The 17,862-nt window shown below is 38.5% G+C and overlaps 1 protein-coding gene across 2 annotated transcripts in view; it reads right to left on the bottom strand.

The window, feature by feature from the left end:
- The window catches only part of LOC114933518 (inactive tyrosine-protein kinase Dnt), a 94,882-nt gene that overhangs the window by 45,800 nt on the left and 31,220 nt on the right, over positions 1-17,862 (bottom strand). For both annotated transcript variants that reach the window (XM_029306142.2, XM_029306141.2), the window contains exon 2: positions 17,688-17,815. In XM_029306142.2, coding sequence (XP_029161975.1) covers positions 17,688-17,762 — 75 coding nt within the window. In that variant the 5' untranslated portion in view covers positions 17,763-17,815. The remainder of the gene's footprint in view (positions 1-17,687; positions 17,816-17,862) is intronic.

Here is a 17,862-nt window from a genome sequence, read left to right as displayed (position 1 = left end):
CTTGTAAAATCTGAATAATTTTAAAATGTAATACATTTTTATATAATCTCTAATGATTCACTATACACATTTATCAAACATAAAAACAATAGATCACGTATAAATACAAAAAACATATTTTGATAGATGCCTTGTTCAAGTAATTTATCTTTAGCGCCAATAGAACATAGTTTGGATGAGGATAATTTATTTTCAAAATGAAAATTTCTGGTTAAGCATGAAATTTATTAAATAGGAACGAATATTTAAATTCGACCAAAACAAGAATTTTATTTAATTTCCACAACGTTCGGCTCTGTTTGGTCTTTTTTTTAGACAACATCAAAACGATAAATGGGTTTAACTTTTCTTTCAAATGTTTAAAAATTCGGTATCTATTGTTTATTCTCGTGTCAACTAATGCGTTTTATCAGAATTTTTCACTTGAAAGGACAAAAACAGATCGAGGTCGAAACGTTGTGGAATAAAATCAAATTCTTGGCTATTTGGACAATAAATATATCGTCTATTTAAATACCATAGCGAGTTTAGTATTCAATTTGATTACTTATAAATATTGCAAGGACAAGTGACAAGTGTGCATCGGCGGTACTTTCAAGTATATAATAATTCTTAGTACAAATGTGACTAAGTTTGTTTTTACCATACGCGATTTTTAAAACAAGAATATATCTCAAGGATAAAATATACAAACTTATTTATTATTAAGGCAAATGAAAATTTGTGATTACAAAGATTACATTCTAAATCAATCAAATAGAATAAAAATATCCTTGAATCAAGGATTCCTTTTTCTCTGTGAACCGAACTGCAACCGTCGAATAATGAACACATCGCCATATCCGGCAACAAGAATAACGATAATTAAGACAAACAGCGGGTGGATCCGTCTATTCTTAACGTTGACTCAAGACTCCCTTACTTGGTTCGTCTCGGCGAAAGATATCGCGAGCTCAAGGAGGTTCATCGAGAGAGGCACAATTCGGCGAGCCGTTTATCCTCGCTCACACTCGCAACGCGAGAGGAGATTGGAATGACTGAAGTCCTGATGAAGGGTGGATGGTGAGGTACGAATGGGGTGGGACGCCGGAGGGAGGGGTGAAAGAGGGGTCGAGGGTACGTAGGGCAATTTTCGCGTAATTCGATGGGACGTGATCGTCATAGCAACCCCCGGTACCCTCTCTGGAAGCTGCAGCCTGTTCAAACAAGCCTCAAACTCCATACTAGGCTCGTATTCACTTTCTCTCTCTCTCTCTCTCTCTCTGTCTCCCTTTCTCCCTGTTCGTCTTTCTGCGGCTGCCGCATACCGCATCCGTCTTTCATTGTCCGTCTCTCTCTTTCGATGCTCCTAACTCAAATCCGCGAACGGTACTCCGGGATTTCAACAGTTGCGATAACTACCTGGATTTCTCCTGTACTCCACAGGCAGTGACGACTCAATCATTTCGTAGTAATTACTTGCGCGTTGGTATAGCGTCGCTGCTGGTACCTACGCAAATGCCGTTGGCTAACAACAACAACGGAAGTCCTCTCTCTCTCTCTCTCTCTCGTGTTTCTCGGGGCGATGGGTATCCGAGACCCCGAGCTCGAAGCTCGTCATTTAGTTTAGTGGCCTGCGACCGGCAGGGAAACCTCCGGCGCGGCGTGGCGTGGCTTTCCGACGTGCCATAATACGGTCAACCGTATGCGTCTCGGCTGCAATGTGAATTACGTTCTCGTTGAGAATAGTGTCCACGTGCAACGGGCTTCATGGTTTATCGCTGCACCGAACGTAATTCGCAAAGCTCCGTATACAAATCGATGGTGAAAGCCATTTTGGAGCCTCCGTGAAATCTGGTTTTTTTTTTTTTTTTTTATTTATCCGATAAAAAATGTCAGTCTGCTCCCGGAAATTCGCTAAGATATCTATTAAATGACCTAACAATATTTGATGATAAATGGTTTTAGCGAGGTTCTTTAAAAATCTTATCGAATGCCCATGATAGAGTCATACTATATATAAGTTTGTACACGCGCGTATATACCAACAATTATGATGTCTGCTATTACAATAATTTCTATGTAAATTAAACGCAGAAAACAACACATATGTTTCTCATTATTTCCAAAATGTTTTAATTAAACGCACGTTAAATGAGGAAAGTTCATTGCGAAATAACGACTCGTCGACATTATTTCCGTATGTAAATACTCGAAAATGCTCGAAAATTGCGTTTCTAATTCTCGTCATTTGTACGTCCGTAGCTTCTCATTATCGACCAATGCAGTCGCGTCCGCCGATCGAATCCCGCAGAATTCCACGCGGACGAATATTTCATACTCTGTGATCATATAGCGGGACGCTTTAGTGCCAGCCAGGGCTGAAAAACAGCAACAACGAAAAAGAGAGAAAAAGAGGACTCGCTAACGAGATGCCGTAGCTTCATCTCGCGACAAAATCAAACTTCCATTACCCATTCCACAGATGGATAAAGCACTAGCAAACGAGAGCAAGATTACTCATCGAAGCACCTAATCTCACTTGTAACTACCTCATCTTTCATTTGTGCCCGTTTTTAATTAGCAAAGTTGCAGGTTGTCGAAACTCGACATATTTATAACAGACCCGAAACATCGTGCATTCATAAGAACTTAAATATATGTCCGGTCATCTAAATATTAAATTATTTTGCTACACATCAGCACAGAGCAACTGCGCTGTTCGCGTATCCCTCCGTTTTTCAATTTAAAAAAAAATGAAGTTTTAAATGAAGACTTTATGCATTCCATTTTTTAATTTTAAAATATACTTATCTTTAAATTAGAATTGAATTGCCAAACGTTAGCTTATCTGTGTACTACTGATATACATATTGTTTTTCTTATCGGAACGATTCAATTGTCTATTTGAGCATTATAAGCCATTTAAGCGCGTCGGAGCGTGAGAGCGGGATCAGATTAAATTCTTTGCGCGCAAACTTTCTCCCTATCTCGTTTCGTTCGTTATCCTTCGCGGCTAGATAGCCGAAAAATGTTTACGTGCGAAACACGTAGCGAAAGACCAGAGAGATAATATCAGAACAAAGAGAGAAAGAGAGGGAGAGAGAGAGAGAGCGAGAGGGAAAATTTAAGTTAACGAAGCGCACACGCGTATATTTCGAGAATTCTCTCGTCGAGGAGATATATATATATATGTATATATATATACAGGGTGTCCGGTAACTAACGATTACAAGTGGATTCCTTGGTCAATTTGGGAACGATTTTTCCTCAGCGAAAATGTCGAAAAAGGTCATCATTTTTTACAACTTTCCAATATTTGTCATTATGTATCTTTATAGCTAAGCCTCAAATTAAAATTTTATTATAGTAAACTCTACCTGAAATTAACTGAGGACTGTAATTATGTTAGACTTTGAACTCCAAAACGTTTAGTTTTCAAAAAAACCCATTTTTTTCAATCGCTTATAACTCAAAAATTATTGACTTCTCAACATTTTGCTAAGGAAAAATCGTCTCCAAATTGAATCCGCCCTTAATCATTGGTCCGCTAGTTACCGGACACCCTGTATATATATATATATATATATATATATATATATATATATATATAAGTTACCGTGCGAGAGGAGTTACACTCGCGCCCGGAGTATTGCCCGAGCCATGCTTAATTATAAAACCGATAAATTCATCCCGTGGGACACGGGACAGACGTCTGGAATCCCGAGGTTGATAAACGAGCCCCTGATCCCGACCTCCTGCCTTACTATACTACGCTCGGCCGTCTCCTCCTCTTCTCGCTTAAGTCGACGTCGTGTGCGCTTACGCCTCGATGGACTCGCATCATTGAGTTCCGGAATCTGGACGACCGTGTAATTAGATCCTTGGCCTCCGCAGACCTAACTATAATTACATTTACGTGTTATACCTGCGAGAGAGGATGATGCGCGCCGGCTATGAGATACCCCGAAATGTCAGGGGACGTCCACGTGGGATATCAAGTGTGTGCGGAAACGCTCTCGCACGTTGTCCATTTTGAATCAAATTTTCATATCGAATTTACACGTTCTCTCTCCGTCCGTTAATAACTTGTTCATTTCGGAAACGCTCTTGCGGGAATACTTTGTTATACCGGGAGATTTTGCCCAATAATTCGTCCGCTTATTATTCTCGTACAAATTATACACGCATTCTTCATGCTGCTCGTTTATTCGACGCGCTTCGAAAATTGGGCTGAATAAAGAAATTAATTAATGTATGCATTTTAATCTAAAAATTACGTATTTTTCCAAAATTAATACAGCCATTTAACAAGTTTGTATTATAATACATTTTTTTTGTTCATTTTTTTTACACAAGAGAGAGAGAGAGAGGAAAAAAATCATCTCTTTTTTAATTGCGTTACCTGATTTCCGAGAGATTACAGACCGTTCTATAAAATTCTATACACGCGATATAAAATGTGACAGGTTCAGGCTGCTAAAAAAAAGTAAGGTACCTGCTTCGCTTTATAATGTAATTCAATTTAGAAGTAATAATCTTTAATATCGATCGTTTTAAGCAAAAGTCTCGTTATGTAAACCAAGGGTAGTTTCGGACACTTTATCAGATCAGCCTGGCCGTCCTCCGGAATCGCGTTAAATGCGAAGGATCCCTCACAGTTTTAATCATCGTTAATCAAACGAAAGCAGAGGCAGGTATGGACGTAATATTCCATCGATTCTCAAGTACTCGCCGATGGAAGGCGGACGCTCGCTCAATTTGGCGCGGTTCCAAAGCGGACAGATGTCCGTAATTCTCGGTTTGATAAACGAGCGCTTGATCCCAAGTTTCCTATAAAGCAAGAGGCGTCTCTTTGAACATGCGCCTTCGAGCGAGGCTCTCATACCTCGTCCTTATCGTGACACGTACCCTGTATATTGTGTGTCCAATATATATGTAATCGTATTTTATTTTTATGGAGAAAATTGACGGCACGGAAAGAAAGAGATAAATTGATGCCCCAACAATGCCCTGAATGAGAAGATATGATTGTAATGACTTGCATGAGATTCTTGTAAAAGTACATCTTAATAATAATAGAGTTATGAGATCTTTATTTTTCTTCCATTCTCCCCTCTTCCAGTTATTATATTTCTCGATGCAACTTTCGAACAAATTATGGAAATAAACGAACAACGGGAATTACTAATATATATATATATATATATATATATATATATATACTTGCATTTTAGCCCGTATACATTTTGTAAGAATAAAATAACACAAATATAACGATGTAGTCGTTATTGCGGACGACTGTGTTATCCATGAACGGGGGATGATTTGATCTCCCACCCTTTATAACCTGCTCCGACGATTATTGAAGCACTTAGGTCGTTTGCTCCCCACCGGGATATTAATTCTCAAGAGGTTTAGTCGATTCCTTTTCTCGCGTAGTCACTCTCCACCAGAATCTCCATGGTGGTCTAGAGTAAGAGAGAGAGAGAGAGAGAGAGGGATGGATCCGACGTAACGGGTGTCGCCACAGTAACGAAGACTTCTCACGCATATACCGAATATAGATACCCAGCAAACACAGTATATAAATGTTACATATACTTAAGCATGTTACATGTAACGTATATGTTAGTTGTAATTTCCCACTCATAGATGTAACATTTTTAATATATTACATATATTACATTGTAGTTATATTGTCATTATATCCCAAGATAGCACTGACTTATCACAATACATCAATGTGCTATTTGGTATATAATTACAATACAACTACAATGTAATATATGTTATATTAAAATGTTACATCTATGAGTAGGAAGTTACAACTAACATGGATGTTACATGTAACATATATTACATTGTGGTTATATTGTCATTATATCCCAAGATAGCACTGACTTATCACAATACATCAATGTGCTATTTGGTATAAAATTACAATACAACTACAATGTAATATATGTTATATTAAAATGTTACATCTATGAGTGAGAAGTTACAACTAACATGGATGTTACATGTAACATATATTACATTGTGGTTATATTGTCATTATATCCCAAGATAGCACTGACTTATCACAATACATCAATGTGCTATTTGGTATATAATTACAATACAACTACAATGTAATATATGTTATATTAAAATGTTACATCTATGAGTGAGAAGTTACAACTAACATGGATGTTACATGTAACATATATTACATTGTGGTTATATTGTCATTATATCCCAAGATAGCACTGACTTATCACAATACATCAATGTGCTATTTGGTATATAATTACAATACAACTACAATGTAATATATGTTATATTAAAATGTTACATCTATGAGTGGGAAGTTACAACTAACATGGATGTTACATGTAACGTACACGTTATATTACCTGTTATATTCCGTTTTATTATAGCAATGTAACAATTATATATCGATGTTTGCTAAGTATGTGTACGTTCGCGTATGGACGCACAAACACACAGAACACAGACACGCGCGCGACCGATATAGCCATGGCCTTCCACCGAAGTTTGTGAACTATGAGTGAACCTATCGCAAGGACAAATTTCCTCATCTAACTTTCTCCGGGTAGATGAGATGATCGCTCAATGCCAGCGGCACCGACGCTACTATCTTCACTATGGCCCAGAGCCGCCTTCGCCCGCGCGCAGGAAAATTAATGACGGAATCCGGGAGTTTTCTATAGGCAACTTTTACCGTCGGAGATTCACGGCACCGTCGAGTAGAACAAATTCACGAGGGAGAGACGAGAGGCGCGAGGAGAATAACGACAATAGGTTCTCCTACCGGCGCGGTTCGACACGAGGATGGACATCGCCGTTATCGTGTTTTCGTTCGACGGAGCTCTCCCGCGCGTTTAAATTGGCGGCGTACAACGCGACGTAGCGGGTCTTTTGTCGATAAACGAAGCGTCGTTGAAGCGATAACGATGATTTATGCGTTAAATTCCCGCAGCGCGATTTTGGGTTTCAGGGATTTCGATCGACGAGTGTTTCACTCCGCGACCCGAGAATAAGGGAGGAAAAATACACGAGTCTCGTTCGGAGATTAAATTATGTATGAATCTTGCTTATTACGTAAACAGGATGTCCAACAGACTCGATGAAAAAAAAAAATTTCTCGCTTTTTACTTGTTTTCAAATGTCATAATTTGTTTACATCTGTATGATAAAGCAATTAAATGTTAAATCACGTAATCTTTGAGATATTTTTATCGACAAAGAAATTTTTTTTTTTTAATTTCGAATTTAAATAAGCAAAAATTTGAAGCAATTATGCAAAGCTGTTTGTCTCTGTCAAACACATTGAAATAAATTAACACGACGAAAAATATAAATTACCAAACACGTAGGTAGAGAAATCGATTTTTAACAAAACAGAAAATTCACATATTGAGAGTCAGGGAAAAGTTCATATTTTTTTTTTTTTTAGTTTCAAATCATTGAGAAAAAAATGTAGAGCGATAAATTGTAAAATTTCCTGACATTTCCCTGACCGCTAGACACCCGGATAAAAATAAAATCATAATAATTGAAAAGAAAATCCTAAACACGAACGATGTACTGTAATCACACGTCGATTCTTAATTCCAAAATGAGCCGAAACTTTTAATTCGAAATTACTCCAATAGCCAGACTCTCTCGAGAGACAGTCGGCATCCGAAGCGCTTCGAGGACGCGTGATTTTCTCTTTAGCTCTCTCTCTCTCTCTCTCTCTCTCTCTCCCGCGTCGATCGCTTCACCCTATTTATCTATCCGCTACGGCATCCCTCCTTCCCTTTTATCCCCCATAACGAACTTTCCGTACATCGCGTTCCGCGCACTCCGCACCGCCATTGAAAAGTCTTATTCTCGCAGGAATTAACGAGTTTCCCGAAGAATCGCGCGGAATTGCATTGCCGCGCGTCGCGTCGCGGCGCATGCAATTCTGCAAGTTGGAATTGAATCTACCGGCACGAGGCGAGAAGAGAAAGGGAACCGGCGGATTCGATCCGCTCGCGGAAAATGCGCCTCGCGATGGCGCCAGGGAAATGGGGGCTCTTGACGCGGGGAATGAAATTATTAAAACGTCAACGCCATGTATATATATATATATATATATATATATACATATCTGACGATGAAAGCCGTTACGGTGTCGCCAGAGGCTGGAAAATTAATACATACACGCGCCATTTGGCGCACCTCCTGATTTGCTTTCTGCCTTCTTTCTCGCGCGATGAAATGCGAAATCCGCATGCTGTTTAAAAGAATACTGACAGTCACTGTTTCACCGATTTTGATTTTTCAAGGGCTTTCCTTTTTGTTGGCTGTACAGATTGAGAAATCCTTCTCCACAATTTAAGTACTGATAATAATGAACGGGGAGCGCTGTAATTTTGTATAAAAAAACAATAAAAAGTTATTTAATATACATATAAAAGGCAATAAGAGCTAATTCAGTTCTTTCATTAATATTTATTTGTGGAGAAAGATTTATAACATAAAATATTAGACAGAAATAAATTCGAACGTTTCGGTTGCCTTTTTCAACCTTCTTCAGCGCATCATTTAAAATTAAAGATTAATAGAAATTAATTGATTGTTAAATCAATTATTCATAACTGTCAATATAATAAAACTATATAGAAAGTAGATAATTTCCTACTAATCTGACCAACATACGATGCATTACAATCTTTTTCTCGAGGAAAAGAATATATAAAAATGCTCATGCTTTAAAAATGCGTTGATTTCGTTTTTAAAAAAAATAGCTTGACGTAGTTTTATGCGAATAAAACTGTGTTTCTGTATAGTTTTATTACATTGACAGTTATGAATAATTGATTGTTAATTTCTATTAATTTTTAATTTTAAATGATGCGCTGAAGAAAGTTGAAAAAGGCAATCGAAACGTTCGAATTTATTTCTGTCTAATATTTTATGTTATAAATCTTTTTCCACGAATAAATATTAATGAAAGAACTTAATTAGCTCTTATTGCCTTTTATATGTATATTAATTTTTAAAGAGCTGTTACAAATTATATTAATACTTATTTAATACAAAAGTTCTGCAATTTACTTGTGCGCAAAATATGGCGCTCCCAATAGAGATGATACGATGAAAGAATATTACAGAAATAATAAAAATGAGATTAAAAGCCTGTATCAAAAGATTCTTACTTGAATTAATTATGTATGTATATTTGCGTCATACTTTCATTGTGAAAGATTTTTCAATCTATGTATACATTCAACAAAAAGTCAATGCTTAAGATCGCTCGTAATTTATATAAAAAATTTCGAAAAATATCTTACTGATCGGAACACACATTTTTTTCTCGGCTCAATTTTTATGCTGTATATACATGTGAATCTAAAAGCCACTCACGTATACGCATAAAAATGTAAGATGCATTAAATAATTGCTTATCAATTGCTCCGATTCGCTTCGCCGCAAAAAAGCACGAATACCTCGAATGCGCAAGCAAGAGATATATTCACAGCGACATTTTTATTATTTCCTATTGCAACAATAATACCGGATAGCCGTCGTAGTAGAGAAAATATGAACGTTATCGAATCGTGAATATCGATATCGCGACCGGGAAAGCACCGAAACTACCACGTACCGACTATTCCTATACATTTTCTCCCTTCCTTTCTTCCTTCGACCGGATACAGAGTCGAATCTCCACCTACGCTATCGAGCAAGTATTTCTTAGTGCAGCGCTGTATTATGCATTCACTCCTCCGTCCCACTCGCGAAAGAGGCCGCCTCGTAGGTCTGTCGTATACCTTAACATAATAAGGTCGTATTATGCAGTATATACAAAATTTCCAGTTTAAACGCGGCCCACGTTCGGGCCTTAACGTCTTGTTCGCGGACATTCGAGAGTTTCGAAACTCTGCGCTCCTTTCGTTTCGAAAAGTTAAGTTGAACTTCGGGACGATTCACTAAATCGACACAATGTGCACTTCACAGAAACGGCATGGAATGTTAACGCTAAGTAATGCCTGAGAGTATAACGCGCTCTTATTCCCAAGTTCACGAAACGTGAATCAATTAACTTTCCATCGATCGAGCTATACCTTATGAAAAAGCATCGGGTAGTCGCGATAAAAATTATTTTTCTTTCTCTTTCTCACTTTGTAAAAAAAAAAAAAAAAAAAAAAACGTGGCGAATAATGTCACATAAATGTTAACGGAAAACTCGACTTATCTAATTTCGAATATAATTTATGTAATAATTCAATTATGCGACTCTCCTGTGCGAAGCATGCAATTATAGGATTTTATCGGAATGAAAATTGTACTCTTATTATAAGACGCAAACTCTGTATCTATATAATTATATATATATATATATATATATATATATATATATATATAATATTATTAATATTACGTAATACTTGTATATGTAATATATTTAGACAAATAGAAATACTCTTGCGAGATTATGAGATTATGATGTAATATTATGCAGATAAATATATGTCTGTTTTAATACTGTATTTTATAAGGATCAGCATGCTCTGTTGGGTGCATTTACGCGTTTTAACGAAGATCCGAGAATAACGGTAAATTTTTTATCGGCTCTTGAGTAATCCCAGAGGGCAATAAACGGTCTACATCGTTTTCTCGCTTCGACGTTGCGAAGCATTACAGGGAACGATCGCGCCATATGGAATTCCTTTTTGAATATTTTATATTATGGATATGCGGATATTTCCCCGACAAGGTTTCTGCATTCGATAAAAAAAAGGATACTTCGTCAACAACGATTTTTCACAGAAACATCAAGCTTAACACGAGAGACCGAGAATCGCGTATCACACATTTTGATCTAAATAAGATTTTTATTATTCCGTTTGTATATGTAAATTGAAAAAAATCCCTAGTTTAAGAAAAGAAAAGACGAATCGAGATATACAACATGTTTTAAATATTTGCATAAAATAGAATTAATATAATATAACATGACAAAATCTTTTTTTCTTCTTCAATTATATATGTACATTTTCTTAAGCATACTTCATCGCGAAGAAATGTTCGATTAAACGGAGATAATTTTTCGTTCTCGCGGAAAATGGAAGAGCGATATTATATGAAATTCTGATTCTCTCCTGAGAGAGAGAGGAAGCGTTGGCTCTGACTTATACACAAGCAGCCATCCAATGTCTACTGAAATCACCGCACGCGGTATGATAACACGGTGTAATCTACCGTCGTTAAATCCGGCACAATCACCCCTACGTCATTGTCTCCCGTTACGTAGCGACGAGCGTGAACGTCCTTCGACACTGAAATCTTCCGTGAATATTTCAGGAAAATTACCGACGCGCTCGTCGGGCCGCTCGGGTTTCCAGCGATTATGTCGTATAATCCGCGGTGAGTGCGTTTGTCACGGCCCGCCACGACGACGGCGGCGGGTTGGTGTCGGGTGTCCCCGTGGGTGATATTCCCTGTTATCCGAAACACGAGGCTGTTATCCCACAGCACTTACCATACGTAAGCGTTGCGATGGCCGGAAGAACGGACGAGACGGACGGATCGGCCAGGGTGGAAGGGGAAAACCGGATTACCGCGGGGACATTAATCACCTCCGCGTCAGCCAGCGTGATCTCAGTGAATTTGCAATTAATTCCAAATTGCCGTCATCGTCGCGAGGAGATGCGCGAGCGCGCGTCGTTTACATCGTATATATATATGTATATATCGAAACGGTCCGATGCGAACGAGCCACGATCGCCTCGGTGATGAATGAGCCTCGGCTTCGATCTCATTAATTAACGGAAGTGGCCGGAATTCGATGGAATTCGCGGATGCGGATCATTCGCCGAGAACGAATTGATAATCGATACCGTTTTTGGAGACACCGATCATCTATTCTTTGCGCGAAAAAATATACAATATTTTCAATTGCACCGATCAAAAAATATAGTTTATTTTTAAATCAATTTGAAATACATTTTTTTTTATTTAGTAGCGATTTCAATTGATATGTAATTGTAAAGAGTATATATTTTTTTTGTATTACACGTGCAGGCAAAGTGGACACTTTGTGAGCGTGTTTTCTGTGCGGAAAGCGGCCGATTTCTCACGTCGCCATATTCAAAGCCATTGCCTACGGCTGAGCCGCGTTTAAAATCATTGCCCACGGCTTCAGTCGTGGACAATGACTTTGAACGCGGCTATTCGGCCACCTCGCGCACAGAAAACGTGCACAAAGCCACTTTGCCTGCACTTGTAATACAAAATAGTATGTGTATCACGTGCGGAAAGTTGACAATTGGTCACGAGTGCGGGGGATGGACGCACTCGTGACCAATTGTCAACTTTCCGCACTTGATACACAATATATTATTTATCCGCGAGTTGAATAAACGAAAAAAAAATCGGTATAGACGAGAAATCATCGATGATGCGTGCAATAATTCTTTCGTGATAAAAATTCAAAGTACATTTCCAATCACGGGGATCCAATTATATAAATGCACCCTTCACGTGATGGACAGGACATACGCACGTCTAATTGAAGAATAGATCCCTGACAGATCATCAGACATGTCAGCCGCGATAAGACGAGGGCGACAGATCGTGACTCCTTCCATAAGGGAGCGGCGCGACGCCGGACTCGATGTGGGTTACAGTAATATCTTTTTTTCCTTACGGGAAAAGTACGCCCCATCGAGTTCCCATCGGCCCCGAGAGACCGACGGTATTACAAGTAATTGTCGCCCTGGGGAGGACGCAGATCGACCCTATATCCACCCCAACCCGATCTCGAAGCGAGATGGAACGAGGATGAGAGGGAGGGAATAAGGGGGAAGGAAGGCGAAGGAAAAATAGGTGGCAGAGAGGAAAGGAAGAAAAAAGGAGAGAGGAAAAAACACGACGCGGAAGAAAACACGGTGCGCGGAAATGGAAAAGGAGGAAAACGTATAAGGGAGGTAAGAACGTGGGAGAGAATAACACGGAATGTACGAGAAAAAGGAGAAAAAGCGGATTCGTGAAGGAGAAGGAGAGGAGAAGAAAAAAACGAAGAAAAAAGAGGTTGTGAAAGGTCTGAAAGCGGGAGAAGGAGAAGAGGCAGGACGTCGCTAGACTGCGACACCCTTCTACGTTTTCCAGCCCCATATCGTCATATACCCCTGAGTCGAGGGGAAAAAGTGGCCGAGGAACTTTCGCCTAACAAGTGGATGATTCACAAATCATTCCCGATTCGCGGGCCCCCTCCTCGACACAGATGAGAAACTTCGTTTTCAGTCTATATCCTTGCCCGGAACGACGAATAACTCGCATCTCGCTGCAGGCGACCAATCGAGAACCAACGGAGGAAGATGGAAGGGAATGACGCGGGAAGAAATAAACGCGAATCGAGAACCTAATCGAGGGTGCTATCGCCTCGGAGTTGCTTCCGCCTTCCGTGTTACCTCGCGATCTCTTTTTCCCTCCCAATGTCCTCGCCTCGTTCCCCATTTTTCACTGTCGCAGTCTTCACGTCTTGCCAGGGCAATCTCTTAAGATGACATCTTAAAAGTGAAAAATAGCGTTTCCTTCCTGTTCGTGCCGTCAACAACGAGGTCGTCGACGCGATTCCGTCGACATTTCGCAACTCGAATTAACCCGAAGAGGAATTATGCACATGAGGGCATTTCGTCGCGATATACGCGATCGATTGGTTTTCGTGGGGGAAACAGATCGATATAGATAAAAACCAGCCGATGGAGCGAAGAATTAAATGTCGTGACTCATAGATTCGCCGGTTCGACTGACTGGATTAATCAGAGCACATTGCACACACACGTTGATATCCGAAACGGGAGATCCTTCCGTCTGATCACATAGAATGCGTAAACCGCACGACATTCTGGTGAGTCAGAATCACGAAGGACGTGTAGCGGTTCCACGATAGAGGAAAAGTTTTTGCTTTGATGGACTGATAAAGCCGAATAATGCTACGCTTAATCGAGTTGCTGCTGAATGTACTATGAGGCGTCATAACGTTTACAAATGCATTTCCATGGTTTTCACCCATGCCTTTAACGTGCAACTTTAACAAGAAACGTCCGACATATTCTTAAAAGTACTTCGATATATATATATATATGTTATTTCTAAATTTTTCACTTTTTTCCAATATAAAATTTAAGGTAGTTCTATCGCTACAATATCAACTAAAAGTTTCACCTCTAATCGATAAGGAAATTCATCGTTTATACAATGTTATCGTAGCAACAATTTTAGATGTGTCTGTACAGTCTGAACCTCTTCACATAGAAACAGCTCATGTATGAATACACATCGCAATTTCTCTCCATGTTCCGTTTGGAAAAAAATTCATTTCTTTAAAAAGTATATCTTTGAAACTAGACGATGGAAAAAATTTATTTTTTTTTTAAATAATCCCACACTCATATTGTATACCCCATTGGTTTTTTTAATCAAAATCGTAAGATCCGTTCTATTGTTATATATTAAAATATGATGAAAATGCCATCCTTTCACGTGGTGTATAGAAAAAATGCTATTTTTAATTGTAAATAACTGTTAAACTGAACGGTGAATCGACTTCAAAATTTCGCAATTGATAGATATTAACTCCGTCTACAACATATTAAAATTTCTAAAAATTCATAAGAATTGTGAAAAACGATAGAACTACCTTAAAGAAAAATGTACTTTATTTTAAAAAAATATTGCTAGAGACTAAAAAGAATAATATTTAAATATGCGATATACACGCACAAGAAAATTTTTTTCTCAAAATTACTTTCTCGAAGACCTCGCGAGACACTTTTTTGACATCGATTCTCGACAGGCGAGCAATTTAAAATTGAACATTCGCACACAAGAATCCTTTAGCGGATGCACTACCGTATAAAGTACACCGTATCAGCGAGTGAAATTAAGCGATCAATTTCTGCGCACATTCTCATCCCGTTTTGTTCTCTCATTCTTTTGTGCCGCAGCTACGCTCGTTTCTAGAAGCGAGACTCTTCCATCGTATCAAAAGCGAGCGAGAGATAAGGCGAAACGACGGGTCTTGGTGATCACGGAAATGGTGCGATTTTGCGCGGTTAACGAACCTATGGATAGGTCCACCAAGATAACGGGCGAGAGTGGAGGGACTGGAAAACACTCTCCGTGGAATAAGGCGGGTCGTTGTGTTATTCCCGCAACGACAATAAAGCGCCTATCCCGTAATGGTACCGGGAATACGTTGTACATCCCTACGAGCGTGTAGAAGAACGTCTTTTCAACGATCGCGACGTGGTCGTCGGGTCCAGGATTCGTGGCGCGGACATATCGGCCTTTTACGAACGCTCGTTCTGAAAATCTCGAGATTCAATGAAACCGCGATATACGAGACCTATCAACCTATATGGATGACAAGAAAGAACGTGTCGACGTCGTCGAGAGTAACTTTACAATCAATTAACCGGAAAGAAATCGATACGCACGCTTGATATGTACCCAGCAAACACAGTATATAAATGTTATACATACTTAAGCATGTTACATGTAACGTATATGTTACTTGTAATTTCTCACTTATAGATGTAACATTTTTAATATTACATATATTACATTGTAGTTATATCCCAAGATAGCACTGACTTATCAATACATCAATGTGCTATTTGGTATATAATTACAATATAACTACAATGTAATATATGTTATATTGAAATGTTACATCTATGAGTGGGAAATTACAACTAACATGGATGTAACGTACACGTTATATTACCTGTTATATTCCGTTTTATTATAGCAATGTAACAATTATATATCGGTGTTTGCTGGGAAAGCTCTTTTTTATGTAACTCTTGTATATTCCTAGATGTTAAGTTAATGATAATTCTATTAATTTATTTGATACAGAAAAATATCGACAGAATATTTAAAATAGTAGTATATATATATATATATATATATATATATATATATTTACGTAAAAATTATATTACACCTACACTGTATTATGAACGATTAACGTAAAATAGTTATTTATTTATATGCTAATTAAAATCCTATTTGTAATATTCAGTTGATTTTATGAATAAATATTTCAAATATACGAATATTTCCCGTTAGAGATTTCAATTTACATAATTATTTCTCTCATTATATGGGCAGTAAAATATTTGAATACTGCTGTATTTTTATGAATTAATCATATACTTTCATTCTATTTAATTCTCTCTTACGTCTTTTAGATCCATTTTTGCTCCGTGTTTCATTTAATTATTAGCTGTTTTTATAAGTTAATATTTTAAAACAAATGTTAGCTCTTTGTCATTTATTCGTTTTTTTTTACTAATTTTCTTTTATATTTGAATATGAGAGAAATGATATTTGAAATAATCAATGCAAGTGTAAACTTCAGACATTACGTTAAATATGAAATTTTGATGAGTCTTTTATTATCTTAATTAATAATATGAATTTTTACATTTTTCATAAATACTTCCCTGTTTCCTCTATTTCACCGAAAGAATTTTCCAAACAACATTTTATATTTTAAAAGCGAAACATTATTTAAATGATCATTTTCAATAACCTACGTTTGAAATATATCGCTTTTCACACAACGATGAGTTCAAGAAAATATTCAAAATGCTTGAAAGTTCGAGGAGACTTGAAAAATAGATGATAATCGAGTCACCGCGCCGATACGTTTCATACTTTATAATCTCAAAGAATTTTAAAATGCTTGAAAAATGAAGTACCGCGCGAGAATGACACTTTACACCCCAAAATTTGCCAAAGCAAAGTCATCGAACTCCAATAGCATCTAACAATAATAAATAGATGAAAAGTCAATCGACAAAGGTTATTACGATCAATTAGATACGCGGCGGTAGTCGCACGCAGATTTCCTCTTGTCGTTCGACATCGAGGGAGAGCTTGGCGGACGACTTTTCGCGTTTTTTCCGCGTCCTACATCTCGTCGCGAGGGCGCGTTCGGTTTCCTTGGTGACCGAAGGGAGCGCAAAACCGAACCGCCGGGGCTCGCTCCGTCTCTTTCACGCCCACGCCATCTATTTGTATTTCATATTGATAGAGTATTGATACAGCCCTGTGCCGTCGTGCACCTCGTCCCGACGAACCCCTCTTAACCCTCGGCTCTCGGAGCAACCCCCGGTAAACCACCGTGACGGGCCACCATCCCGCGGTAAAACGTAAACGAGAGAGAGAGAGAAAGGATACCCTCGTGTGTTACCGTTCCGGCCGGGTCACGTGTTTACTTTGTTCCGCATTGTTGCGTCTCGTTAATGGCCGGCGGAAACGTTTTGCTCTCCGGAGCACAGAGTCGGGAGAGGATCCGTTTTCAACGTTTCCCTCGGCGTGGCGCAAATATGCATCCGCGTGTCGTGATTTCTTTTGTAACTCAAGACGTAAGAGAGGTCTTGAAAAAGGCTCCGCCTGGATGACGGAAGATACCATTTCCGGGGAGAGAAGAAGACGCTCTCTTTTGTACGCTTTTGTAATAATATCGCACGACGTAGTCTGCATACATATGTATATCAGAAGAGCGTTTTCGGTTATTCCAGGAAAAATATCGAACCAAGACGAAAATAAATAAACATTAAATTCGATGTTAAGACTGTAATTTGTAAGCTCGAACGTTCAAACTCCTCCTCTCGTAAATATACAATATATATGTATATATATGTACATACCGGGTGTTCTACGAGACTCTGCCATGAAAATTCTAGGTCCGCTATGTTCGCCGGCACAGGAACGACGAAATTCATCGCGTACGTGTTGACCACCCCTTCCCGCACGTAGTACAACTCAGCCTCGAGTCCTGAAAGCAGAATAGCGAGGAGTTTATCGATTGGGCGATCAATTATG

Source organism: Nylanderia fulva, unplaced genomic scaffold (genome assembly GCF_048542155.1).
Source record: "Nylanderia fulva isolate GAGA-0341 unplaced genomic scaffold, ASM4854215v1 Scaffold3, whole genome shotgun sequence".
Lineage (NCBI taxonomy): Eukaryota > Metazoa > Arthropoda > Insecta > Hymenoptera > Formicidae > Nylanderia > Nylanderia fulva.
This window is presented reverse-complemented; position numbering and strand designations above follow the sequence as displayed.